The following is a 12,425-nucleotide window of genomic DNA, read 5'->3' as shown; positions in this document are numbered from 1 at the left end:
CTTCTGTTGTGGATGTATGCTATTAGTTTTGTCACTGTTATATGTTCTCTAACTTTAATTTCCCAATCAGACATCATCAGTGTTGCATTTTTCTTTCAATGTTGGACAAACTTTATTCTCACATCCATAAGCAAATATCTTTCTTCTCAATACAAATATATTTCTTCTCAATACTTTCTGGAATTATCTCTATTAAAATTGTGGTTTCATTTCAAATGTAATTTCTAAAATTCGATGGATGGTATTACATACTTCTGAGACTTTTTTTTTCTTTTTCTTTTACCATATTTGCAGGGGTGGGATACAAAAGGGTTAACTACCGGTTCGGGATTTATGAGCTTCCCTGTGAGCCACTCGCCTGTAAATCGTCATAAATTGTCATTAGCACCCTGCCGAGAAGCAGCCTTTGAAACAGCCCTCTTTTCTTGTTTTTTTAACTGCAGCTGTGGCTCGTTTGGCAGCTGATGTTGAAAAATCAGGAAATAAAGATCAGGTAAGAGCCCAGGTGGGCAGGTGGACAAAAACATCAGCAGACATAGAACCGGTTCTATGTCTGCTGCTCTTCAGAGCTACCGGTTCTATAGAGGTGGACGGAACCGGTAGAAACCCACCCCTGCATGTTTGTTATAATAAGCCTTCTGTTTCAATGTATTTCCAAAGATTTGTTAATTGAAGCACACTATACTGTAAATTGTACTTGGGTTGTTTAAACTTACATTGCATTTATTTTAGACTATAATAAACAGACTACTATTACTATATGTGTTTATTTATTAAAAACAGGCATCAAAATATTTCAATGCAGTTTACAATCAAATATATGTGGTGCAAGTCAAGTTTAAAGTTAAATTTTAACTTAGAATCTGGTTTCAATTTTTATTTTTTTTTTGTCTGGAAAAAAACACATTTGACCCAGAGTCAACATTCTTGTATCAAAATTCTTTATTATATTCTGAGAAAAATGAATAGTGGTTCTATTTCCATGAACCATTCATAACCGATCACATTCCAATAACATATAAATCATCCCCCGGCAATTGTTTTTGGTTAATTTTCTGCAAGTCCTTTGAGATTATACTTATTTCTTAGTCTTTTATACATCTTGTTCCTGAGCCAAGGATAATAATAATAAATTTGCTGCATAATAAATTATTGTGTCCAGTGTCCCAGGCACAATAGTTCAAAACTGCAAGCTGGCCTACATACTTACTAATTAAATGCTCCCTCAGAGAGCAAAAAATCCCAAGAACAGGTATGAAGGAGGCAAATATATGAAAGAAAGCTTCAGGAAATAGTGGCTTTTTTGTCTGGAAATTCTATGGTAATTATACCAAAGAAATGTCTATTGTATTTACAAATAGCTTGGGAAGATTTGTCTCCCTGTCTTAATATACTAAGTCTCTCCTGCTCCTAGTGCCTCACTGTAGTTCTGGCTATGAGGTCAATCACAAGACATTGCCTTATAGTGTTAATTATTCTACTAATTACATTTCAATGAGCATTTTTATATGTGCTGCCATGGGGGGAGGGAAATCACAATTTTAGCTGAAGTCATGGGATGTGGATACAGATAGTTAGAAATCTCAGAACATGTGCAGTAGTGACAAAGGAAATAAATAGATCTATGTCTACACAGTTAGACAGTGGTTACCTCTGGACTTTGTCCTGGACCCAGAGCTCCACCAAGTTTTTACAGTTGGCTTAAATGAGAAGATAAAGAGAGGTTCATCAAATCCTCAGACCACAAAATGCTGGGGGAGATTGCTAATATCTCAGAAGAAGGCTCAGTGTTCAAAGGGACATTAGGCCCCTCCCTACAAAATATTGTTCAATGATGAAGAGTATCTGATTCTGCATTTTGGGCAATACAAGATATCTCAACAATAGTATTTCTGGGCAGGATCTTTGCCGATCATAAATTAAGCGCGAGTCAGCAAAGAGATTTCTTAGACTGCATGAAAAATATAATGTTGATATCATGGGAAATGATACTTCCACTATATGCAGTAGCAGTTACACCACACCTGGAATACCTATCCAAACACCCATCCAGTTTTGGTCGCCACAATACAAGAAGGATGCTGAGAAACTGAAAGAATGCAGAGAAGAGCAATCAAGGCAATAAACTGCTTGGAGAGAAAAAAAAATCTTATGAAAACAATTAAAGAATTGGGCATGTTCAGCCTAAAGAAGAGAAGCCTAGGGGAGACAAAATAGAAGTCTAATACTTGAATGACCTTGGATTTATTCTCCACAAGCCTGCAGATAGGACAAAGACAAACTGGTGGGAACTTTACAGAGAGATCAAAACTCAAAATAAGGAGGAATTTACTGACCATGAACGACATCAAGCAGTGGAACAACCTGCCTCCTGGAGTTGTATTAATCCATCACTGGGTATTTTCAAGCAAAGGTTTGATGGTTATTGATCTAAGGATTCCTACTCTGGGCAAAAGACTGGACAAGAAGGTTTGAAAGGTACCTGCCAACTCTATATGTTCTGTGATTGACCCAGATTTTTTAAATGAGCACTACCAAGAGAGGCTGATTAGGTAAGATATTAACAGAAGTAACAGAATTTCCAATTATATTACTATTTCCCTCTTTTGTCATAGCAGGCACTCTATACCTACTAGACACTTAATCCTTACCAATATGTAGCTTCCCTTTTCTTATGCCTAAACTAAGCAGCTTTGGGGGTGGAAGGAAAGAGAGATTGAGGGGCTATAAAGCTTGCCTAACAAAACAACTCCTTTGTGAGTCATGACCATGGACTACCTACATTGTCATAGTCCAGATTTACCACACTGCTCTGAGATTCTCAGATATAGTTATGGAGTCCATTTGAACAAATGTTTCTTAACTGTAAGCATCCTAGCATCTTTCCTAATATTCACTTTTTTAGTATCTGATCTACAATTGCACTAACTGGCAACACAATAATGATTGTTCTTTGACAACCTGGAGTATCTCATTAGCACCAAAATAATATATCTCTTGTTCTTATTTTTTTCCAAATTTGTTTGACATTTTGGAATTTATACTATCATTAAACTAACTGACCATAAAATATTTGCATTTTTTCCAATGAGTCATATCTATATTGCAAAACTTTTAAGACTGAACAAATGACAGGATTCAGAAATGGAGATCTGGGAATTTATATACCACAAGCACTTCAACCCCATATCCTCTCTTTCACAAAACACCAACCCACTATTGATGTCAGCACAAATCCTGGCCTTTCATCTTTGCACATATGTAAATTAAATGATTTGTCTCAACAATGCACATTTTGATTATCCCCGTGCCTCCTACCCAAAGAACCTTATGAATTTAAGGGAAAATGCTAATTATAGTAAACTAATAGCTTGAGATAAACTGGAACTAAAACAGAAATACCTTGACTCAATTCCAAAACAGATGATATCATGATAGCAGTTTGAGGACTGACCCAAGACTAATGCAAAAACTAGTGGAAATGACCTCTGAAAGGGATCACTTACCAGTGAGAAAATCTGGATCAGGAGTAGGTTCAGACAGCTCCTCTTGGCACTGATTCTCTAGTGGAACAGTGGCCAACATTAGTCCATCTGGCAGCTGTTGCTCCAAGCCACGAGCAAAGTTATTCATCCTGAAAAGTGCCAAATGAGAAGTTCGAAGCAAAAGTCAGTTCACAAAATCCCAGGAAATGTATCTATAGCTATTCCCTAAACTAAATTCAGCAGAATACCAATATTCCTTTAAAATTTATATAATACTGTAAACATCTTCAAAGGCTTTGAAGGTTCTGCCATTTTTTATTCAAAATATATTTGTGAAAAGTAGACTGCTTAGTACAATTTGAAACCAGATCAAATTATGACAGCAGATTGAGTATTTCACCCATCTCTAGCACTTTTCCAAATTTCATTCTAGATGTTGCAATATGCCACCATATGCAGGCTCACAGATCTCATTAAAATCTATAATCAATGTATCAAGGTTAAGTACATATAAAGAGTATCATGAAAACACTTTATTTCAATTGTTCCTTTTATTATTATTTTCTTTTTTGAAAGGGCGTTCTTCAAAATTGTTAAAAATTGTTTCAAAACAATGCATTTTAAATCTACATACAGTGTCATCAACATCAAAGGATTCCTCATGACCATTAATACTGCCAGTGGAGCCTTTCTTTGGGCTCCATTTTTGTCCAGCAGCTCTTACAAACTGAAGGATTAAAGAACTGTGTGAATGCAGAACCAGCATGTGTAGAGCTTTTCTTCAAAAAAAGAAAAAAGTTAGGCTTGTTGAAATTTCTTTTGCTCCAGTAATAAACTTCACCTACAGAGAAAAGAGCCCTTCACATGTTTCAATTTTTGACTTAATAAGTAAATGAGGATGTGCCAATCACCTGTAAGAAACATCATTAAATCAGAACTCTTGTTTCTCCAGAATATCATCATCTATCTAGAAATTGTGATAAAATTTGTGATAAAAAGACAACCAGTGTTTTTCAAAAGAAAATCAAAAGGTAATGGAATTGGATAACTATAAGAGATACTTCAAGGAGTATTTCTTCTAATCCCATTAAAACTCGTTATTATACACCTGCCGAAGATTTTTATTTTAAACATGCAATCGTTGCATGGATAATATGTTCTCTTGGTGGACAGCATAATTGCATGAATATTAATATCTTCAGAAATTGGGTGAATAGTACTAGAGAAAGGTCCTTCAACAGAAGCCATCCATCTCTGAAAGAAATTCACTAGAGATCAAATCCCAGGTCTTACTGAGGGGAAAGTGAGGAAATTTTGGGAAATTTTAATTTGCAAGTTGCTTTGAGCAGAGCTTTTTTTGCTTAAGTGTATGATGCAAAAAAACACTATGGATAACTCAGTGCAGATAAAATATAAAGAGTAGGACTTTTGTTCCCACAGAACAGGAAGCTTTTCCCCCCAATATAATCATCACCTGAATGTCCCCTTCAGCACTTGCCCAGGTGCCAACTCACGAGTTTGATTGTTGTAGCCATAGAACATTTCCCCAAAGAGAGTTTGATTCATGGGCAGCTCTCGGCTCTCTTCGCAGTCAGCACTCCCTGGACAGGACTCTGAAATTAACTGACAAGATCGGCCATCCATACCTAGCTTGTAATCTTCAATGCATCTGCCAATGAATACAAGAAAAACTGTTTAAACTTTTTACAAGATTTCTAAAAAGAAATATCTTTTGTGTTCAAGGAAGAACCTATATAGCAAATATAGTCACACAGGTGAAAAACACAGGACCACTCTTACAGATTTGTAAAATTGTGTGAGATTAATGTTTAGGTCTAATTCCATGCTTTTTCATATTTCTGACCTTCAGCAAAACTTTTTCATGCATGACTTTTGTGCCAAGTAATGCCTGATGCTGGAGTATTTCTTAAAATGCCCCTACCAATTTATATGGAGATAAAAAGAACCACAGACATTGGTATGTAGAATTCAAATGAAGAAATTATCCCAGTTAATTGAAAAATAGACAGAACAAAATAAGTGAAGAACAAAACCACTGAACAACAGTGAATGGGCAAAATCTGTTAATCCCTAATTGCAGAAACTTCTAACTGAAGAAATTACTAAATCTAGAACGTGAACTGCAACTCAGCAACAAAACAGGTTTCCTATTTTTTTATGACCATGAAATGTCTCAACCTCTGATTGCTAAAGGTAACGCCTTAATCTGCTATCAGGAACCCTGTTATTAAAAATGTCATGGTAAATAAGAGTTTCTTTCACTGCAACAAATATATATTATGGTAGGATTGAACAAAAGATGTTAAATATTAGTGGTATGTAATACTTTGATTGTCATTCCAAGAAGATATTTCAGAACATGATTAGAGCACCTGTCCTCTTTAAAGTAGCTGTATCTTAGGATCATACAGCAACTGCAGACAGAGATAGCTGTGTGATCTTAAGAACCAACATTGTACATAGCTACAGATAGGTGTTACATTCATACTCTCATGGGCTTTCAGGAATTGAATCTAAGGACTGTGAATTGTTAGTACTTTTCCAGGAAAAATGATGAAAGGGTTTATGCGCATACTCCAAACGACCCATGCTATATATAATTATTGCTGCAATCAAAGGAGCGTATATGAAATGTATTAAAAAAGTTTAAAGACAACCATATATTAATTGGTATGGGCTACATTTGGCAGGTTTCTTCAGGAAGGAATACTTATTATTTAGATACAGAACAGAAAGCAATGGTTAGACAAGATTTAAATAGTAACAGGCATCCACAGGGAAAGAAAAAAAAAAGTCAAGATGGTAGTCAAAACAGTGTAATTAAAGCTCTACCTGCAACCCACAATTTTAATTGCACTATTACAGCTGCCACCTTAACTTTTTTCTACCAACAACCCTGAATATTAAACTTATTATTATATGAAATAGTCAGGAATTCATTTTTTTGAAATGAATATGACTAGAAGTGAAAGGAAAGATACTATAAAGCATCCTTGAAATAACACAACATTTGCCACAAATGTGCTACCACCATGCATGTAAATATTGAAATATATATTGAAATATATATACTGTATGTGGCTTATTTGTCTGTCTAGGTATGGTTTGGAGTAAGGTCTCACCCTAGAGAATACAGGAAACTTCTGTGGAACTCACCCACAAAACATAAGTATATTGTACAAAGAAGGATCTTCTGGTAATGGCATCATATGTTGTAGACAGAGTTGCTCGCAACCACCATTGAACCCATCTGAACAGTCCACTCCTATGTGGCGATCGTAGCAGCCCGTGCCATCTTTCATGGGGCTGAGGCCGGGGGGACACTAGCAGAGGAGGAAAAATAGCATCATGAACCAGGTGAGCACTGCACAGTCACAAAAGAGTTCATTACACCCAACAGAAACATCACAAGTGTTATACTTATGTGCTTGTTTCACATAATCAGTTCATCCAGTGAGAAGAAAAACTGAATTAGTGGTATTGTTTCATCTTATCATCTTATCATTAGATTTGTGGTAGCTTCTTGCAAGTTTTCTAGTCAATTTCTGCTAAATAATACTACAGTATCATTCACACTTTGCTCTTACAATCTGTGTTGCAGTTCCTTCCTATTGCAAAAATCTCTTCATTTCCATCTTTACAGTTTCTGCAACCATTATTAAAGAGTATAACCTCAAGTAACGCTAACCAGGGTGATTAACGGTCTGAGCCAGCACTCTATTCCCTCCAGTCATTTTCAAGAGGAAGATATGTTTGCAGAGAACTCTGAACTAGGTGCTGCCTCGGGCTACCTGAGAAAACAGCCACACTCTGGCTTATATATTCAGCCATGAAATAGACGAGATCCAGAGGCTCTCATTAGGTAGAAGCTACTTTTTCAACTTGTTTTAGTTTTGAAATTGCCCAACCCATAAACAAGTCCAACTGAAGTGAATTAAAGGGCTATAAAGCTGGCTGATAATATCATCAATAAGGCTTTGCTTTCAAGTGGGACATTTTGTAGGATAAAGTAGGAAGAGCTGCAGGCTTTCCCCCCCCCTCCTCCCCTTTCTTCTGTTTTGGCGCATGTGGATTTAATAGAGGACTTCCATCCGAAATGTTTTTCCCCTCATGGATCCTGGTGATGAAACTCACACAATAAGACACAGGTTGCTCGATGACATTAATTCTGCAATTTCCAGAACAAACGGTCCCCTGTAGGCTCACTAGACTCTCATTCTGTCCCATGTTGCTCCTCCTCCATCCATGCCAGCTGGAAGAGCTACGCACAGGAGAATTCTAAATGTTTGCATAATGCCAGCAGTCAATGAGAAGACCCAGATGTTTGGGCTGATGGCAAACAAACAAATGAGGAGTCTAGGAATCCTGCCCAGCACCCATCCTCATCAGAGTGACTTCCCATCTGGCTGACAGGATGTGCTTCAAAGTTAGGGGTGGACAAAAGAGACTTGAGTGTATGTGTGTTTTCTACTGATTAATTGATTTCTTTGCAACTCATGCCTTACACAAGGGCTTAGAAAATTACAGAAACAAGAATAATCTTTTTATAGGACTGCTTTTGCACGACTCCCTATTAAGTGATATAGGTCTTTGGCAGGAGAATTTGCAAGTGAATTGCAAGCTCAGCTTGCACAGGTAAAAATATAAAATCCACGCCTTAATGTGATGTTGTCTCAGCTTTCCCCTGTATGCCAGACACCAATTTATGTGTTAACTATACTATAATTGCAGTAATATTACAGGGGGTGGGCTTGCTGGGAGAGATTGGTGGCTTTGTTTGTCTGCTAGTTTATTCCTTACAGCAACGTTTCTTAACAGTGGCAGCTTTAAGATGTGTGAACTTCTATTCATGCAGGCTGGGGATTTCTGGAAGTTGAAGTTCATACATCTTAAAGTTGCCAAGGTTGAGAAACATATACCACTGCAATTTATTCCACGCTAAAATTCAGAAAGACCACCTCCTGGGCCCCTTTTAGGAAAATTCTATCTGCGCCTGACAAGCTCTCCTTGTACCGCTGTTAAGACTGGGTATGTTTGGCTTGTTCTTCACAATTTATTTCGCTTAAACCCAAATGGACTTTTATAATTCTATGCTTATGGAATTACTTTCTTACAGAATAGATAACTGGATTCTCCTTCCTTTTCAGCTCCCTTTGATTACCTTTTTAGTTTGGGAGCCAGCCTGATCTAGTGGTTTTGATGCAGAATTAGGACTCAAGAGGTGCAAATTCAAGTCAGTCTATAGACTTGGAAGCAGACTGGGTGACTTGGGGGCAGTCAGGGTTATTGTTATGGGGGAAAAAGAGGAGGAGGAATGTGCGTGCATGCATGTTTGCTTCTAAATATATTTGCACTTGTACAAGTATGTTTGTATATACATTTATTTAAACAAACTGTCTTGTGCACAATCTAACAAATTAAAAATGAATTAATATCCTTCCACATTGATTTAGTGTTTAACTCAGGTCAAATCATATCGTGAGTCATCAGCAGAAAATTCCAAGAATTGCATTTTCTGCATCCTTTCTTTCTTTTTTTTTTGAACAAATTTTATTAATTTTTAAAGACACACAAAACATAAAAGCATAAAAAATCTCTTTTCTGAAAGTTGCTTAATCCCGGGTTAAAACTCTTGGTACAGACACAAATTCAAATTCATATTCATTTTACATACCATTCCATATCTTATTAGCTTTTTCAATTTTCTATATAACTTCTCCTCTTTTAAATTTTCTCAATTTTATTTTATTTATCTCCTCTCAATTCGAATCATAATATTTATTATTCTTTGTCTGTTCTATTTCCAGCTATCCATTTATCTTTCTTCTTTAAAAAAAAAAAAAAAAAACTTCTCCTGTACACTAAATGGAGTATGATGCCTTTATCTCTTTCCCCTATATTTATAATACTTAATATAGAACACATAACTTACATTGGGATTCTGTCTGGTACATTCTAAAATTATACAGTATTATCAAAACCAATACAAATCTATTCATTGATATTGATATTCATATCTTAAATATTTAGCACATTACTTTTCAGTTAAATCACATACTTTTATGGGAGCACCTATTTTCCATAGTTATTCCCCCACATCACATATTATAGATCATTATTTCATTATGATGTTCCCCCTTCTCCTACTTCAAATCTCTCATTTCTCAAAAAGTTTCACTAGGATAACATAGTCTAATCATTAATATTAACAATAAACATTTTACCCATTTCAATTAAATATCATGCCTTTGTGGGAACACTTATGCTTTCCAAAATTGTTTCCCCCCCACATCACATATCTTAAATCATTGTTTTATTACAGTACTCCCCTTTTCTTAACAAAAATTTCACTAGATTATACTAAATATTTTATCACATTTTAAATTACATATTATTTCCAATTTTCTATAGTTATTTCTAAATACAAATATAGAAATACAATCTTATGTACCTTTCTAGAATCCCTTTTTCAATAAAAATTTATCCATTATCTCTAAAAAACTTTTGCTTCTTTACATCTTGCTCCCCACCATTAAGGCTTCTCATCCCTTCCTTTCTCCCTTGCTTCTTCTTCTCCTTGTCCTCTTTACCCCCTTGTCTCTCCATCTCCCTTTTATTCTGCTTTCCCCCTTTCTGTTGTTTCCTAACATAATATCCCCTTTTCACCTTATTCTTCTCTTTTTGGGTTGTTTTTCCAGGTCTTAAAGTCTTCTTTTCCTTTTTCTCTTTCTTTTTTCCTTCTCCGACCAAAGTTATTTGTTCATCAAAGATGGCTTCTTCTTTGTCCCCATCATCCTGTTGCTCATTCAGCTTTACATAAGTACAAACCGCCATTTCTAAAAATTGAAAAAGAGTGCCAAGGACATCTTTCCCTTCTTGCTTTTCTTTTTCATATTTTTGATATACAAGTTTCAGTCCATCCACAAGTGATGCCATTATGTAGAGAAAAAGTTTTTCCAAACAACCACCCAAGTGCTTTTAATCAGAAATAATTCTCAAAAGTTCCAAAATCACCACACAATCCAAACAAGCTGTTCCTTTTAAATACTTTCTCCTTCTTCACTTTCTCTTTCTGGGGTTAAAGTTTAGTCACAAAGTTCCCCTTAAAATATATCTTTTAGAAGTCTTATTGATGTTTAGTAACTCTTTAGAATTCTAGGCAATCTTCTCCTTATTTTCAAATTTTGCTCCAATTTTTTTCCCCTCTCCCTTCCCACTCACAGCCAAAAAGATTTTTCCATCCGCTGTCACATTAGGAAGGAGAGTGAAACGGAAAAAAAAAAAACCTTTCCCTTTAAGAATATTCGCAGCTTGTAACTCTCACTGGAAACAATGTATCCTTAGCAGCCTTCAAGCCCCCAGGGCACTTTCTCTTGCCTTGTCCCGGTTGAAAGCAACTTTCGTAATTCTTCCAACTTTCTCCCTCCTGCTCCTGCTTGTCCGGCTGCAGATTTCTTCGTGGCGGCCATTGCTGACCGCCGCTCCTCCGCCTTGGGAAAAGGGGGTTCTGCCGGCTGGGGAAGGGGTCTGCGACACCCCCAAGCCCCTGTCCGGATCCCCCCTGTCTTCAGCTGCCTCTACGGGGCAGCTATATCCCCCAGATCCAAACGGATCGGGGGAACCTTGGCGGGGAACGCAGCAGGGATCGCGCAGTATCGCAAATCCCTACCGCTGCCGAAACCTTGCAAACTGGAAGTCTGCATTTTCTGCATCCTTTCTAAGTCCCACCATACTACAATATTCCAATCTCTTTCTGTTTCGGGATTCATAGCCCAATGCATCTGAAGGAAAGCAGGTTGGGGAAAGGTGAAATATGTATTCCTATTTTATCACATTTGTTTCTTTCCCATATGCTATTTCTCAGCAATCTTGCCAATTTCTTAGTACCAAACCTGATGGCATGGTAATTCAAGAGAAATAGAAATGTCCTCTGAAACTTTTAGTTTTGTCAAACAGTCATATTTATATAGACCTCTACTTTCTCCCAAAATTTAGTTAAGTACAGGATATTGTAAAAACTTATGTCCTAAAGAAGCATCATTCATATTTCATCACCAATAAAATACTGTCCTATACAGATATTATGGAGTGCAATAAATTTTATATATATTATGTTTCGTTGTATAAGTCATAGGTTAAGATTCATTGACATTTTAGATATAGACGTTAAGATACTCTTCCATTTGTCTAGACAATGTAAGAACTTTATTCTTTATTCTACTCATCTCTAATCATCTGCCTATCAAGCTGATTTATCAATAACAAATACCTAGTGTAACTATTAGTTATTTTTTTAATTTGAAAAGTTTTAATCACTTGTTCTAATATTCTGTGTATCTCAGAAACTGAAAATGCTACTGGTCCAAATAATGTTAACAGATATTGTAGCTGTATATATTTCCACTGAATTACGTCTGATAGATAGTATTTGTCTCTTAGCAGAGTATATGTTAAAAATTCATCTTTATCAGCTATTAATTGATCCAATTAATTCCTTATCACCATTCCCCTACCCCCCATTTTTAATGTTTGATTTCTTCATAAAATCAATTTAGCATGGAAAAAAGGATTGAATCTTTTTTTTTTTTTTTTTTTGATATTATATTCCATAGTCCTCAACTTCCAAACACAATTGAGACCAGAATTTCTGGTGCTAAACAAGGTGGTTGTTAGGTGATTTTGTTAATTTTACAAACTTTTTTTTGCCACAGTTGTTAAGCGAATCATTGAAATTGTTGAGTGAACCATGTGGCTGTTAAACGAATCTGGCTTCCGCTATTGAGGTTGCATGTTGGAAGCCAACTGGGAAGGTCTCAAATGGTGACCACATGATCTCTGGATGCTGCAGCCATCATAAATATATGCTGGTTGCCAAGTGTCCAAATTTTGCTCACAACTGTGGGGATGTTGTGAACGTTG

At 36.2% G+C, this 12,425-nt stretch overlaps 1 protein-coding gene across 2 annotated transcripts in view; it reads right to left on the bottom strand.

Moving 5' to 3' along the window:
- The window catches only part of ASTN1 (astrotactin 1), a 254,516-nt gene that overhangs the window by 51,480 nt on the left and 190,611 nt on the right, over positions 1 to 12,425 (bottom strand). For both annotated transcript variants that reach the window (XR_015748725.1, XM_087960906.1), the window contains exons 12-14: positions 6,663 to 6,829; positions 4,960 to 5,154; positions 3,507 to 3,634 (exon numbers count right to left, since the gene is read on the bottom strand). Coding sequence is in view for 1 of the 2 variants with exons in the window: in XM_087960906.1 (XP_087817032.1) it covers positions 3,507 to 3,634; positions 4,960 to 5,154; positions 6,663 to 6,829 (490 nt within the window). In the remaining variant the exon portion in view is untranslated. The remainder of the gene's footprint in view (positions 1 to 3,506; positions 3,635 to 4,959; positions 5,155 to 6,662; positions 6,830 to 12,425) is intronic.

The sequence above is a fragment of the Notechis scutatus genome, chromosome 3, assembly GCF_049901735.1.
Source record: "Notechis scutatus isolate UNSWTSFEM ecotype Mainland chromosome 3, rNotScu1.2, whole genome shotgun sequence".
In the NCBI taxonomy this organism is placed as follows: domain Eukaryota; kingdom Metazoa; phylum Chordata; class Lepidosauria; order Squamata; family Elapidae; genus Notechis; species Notechis scutatus.
Note: the sequence above shows the minus strand (reverse complement) of the source record. Positions and strands in the feature narration are given on the sequence as shown.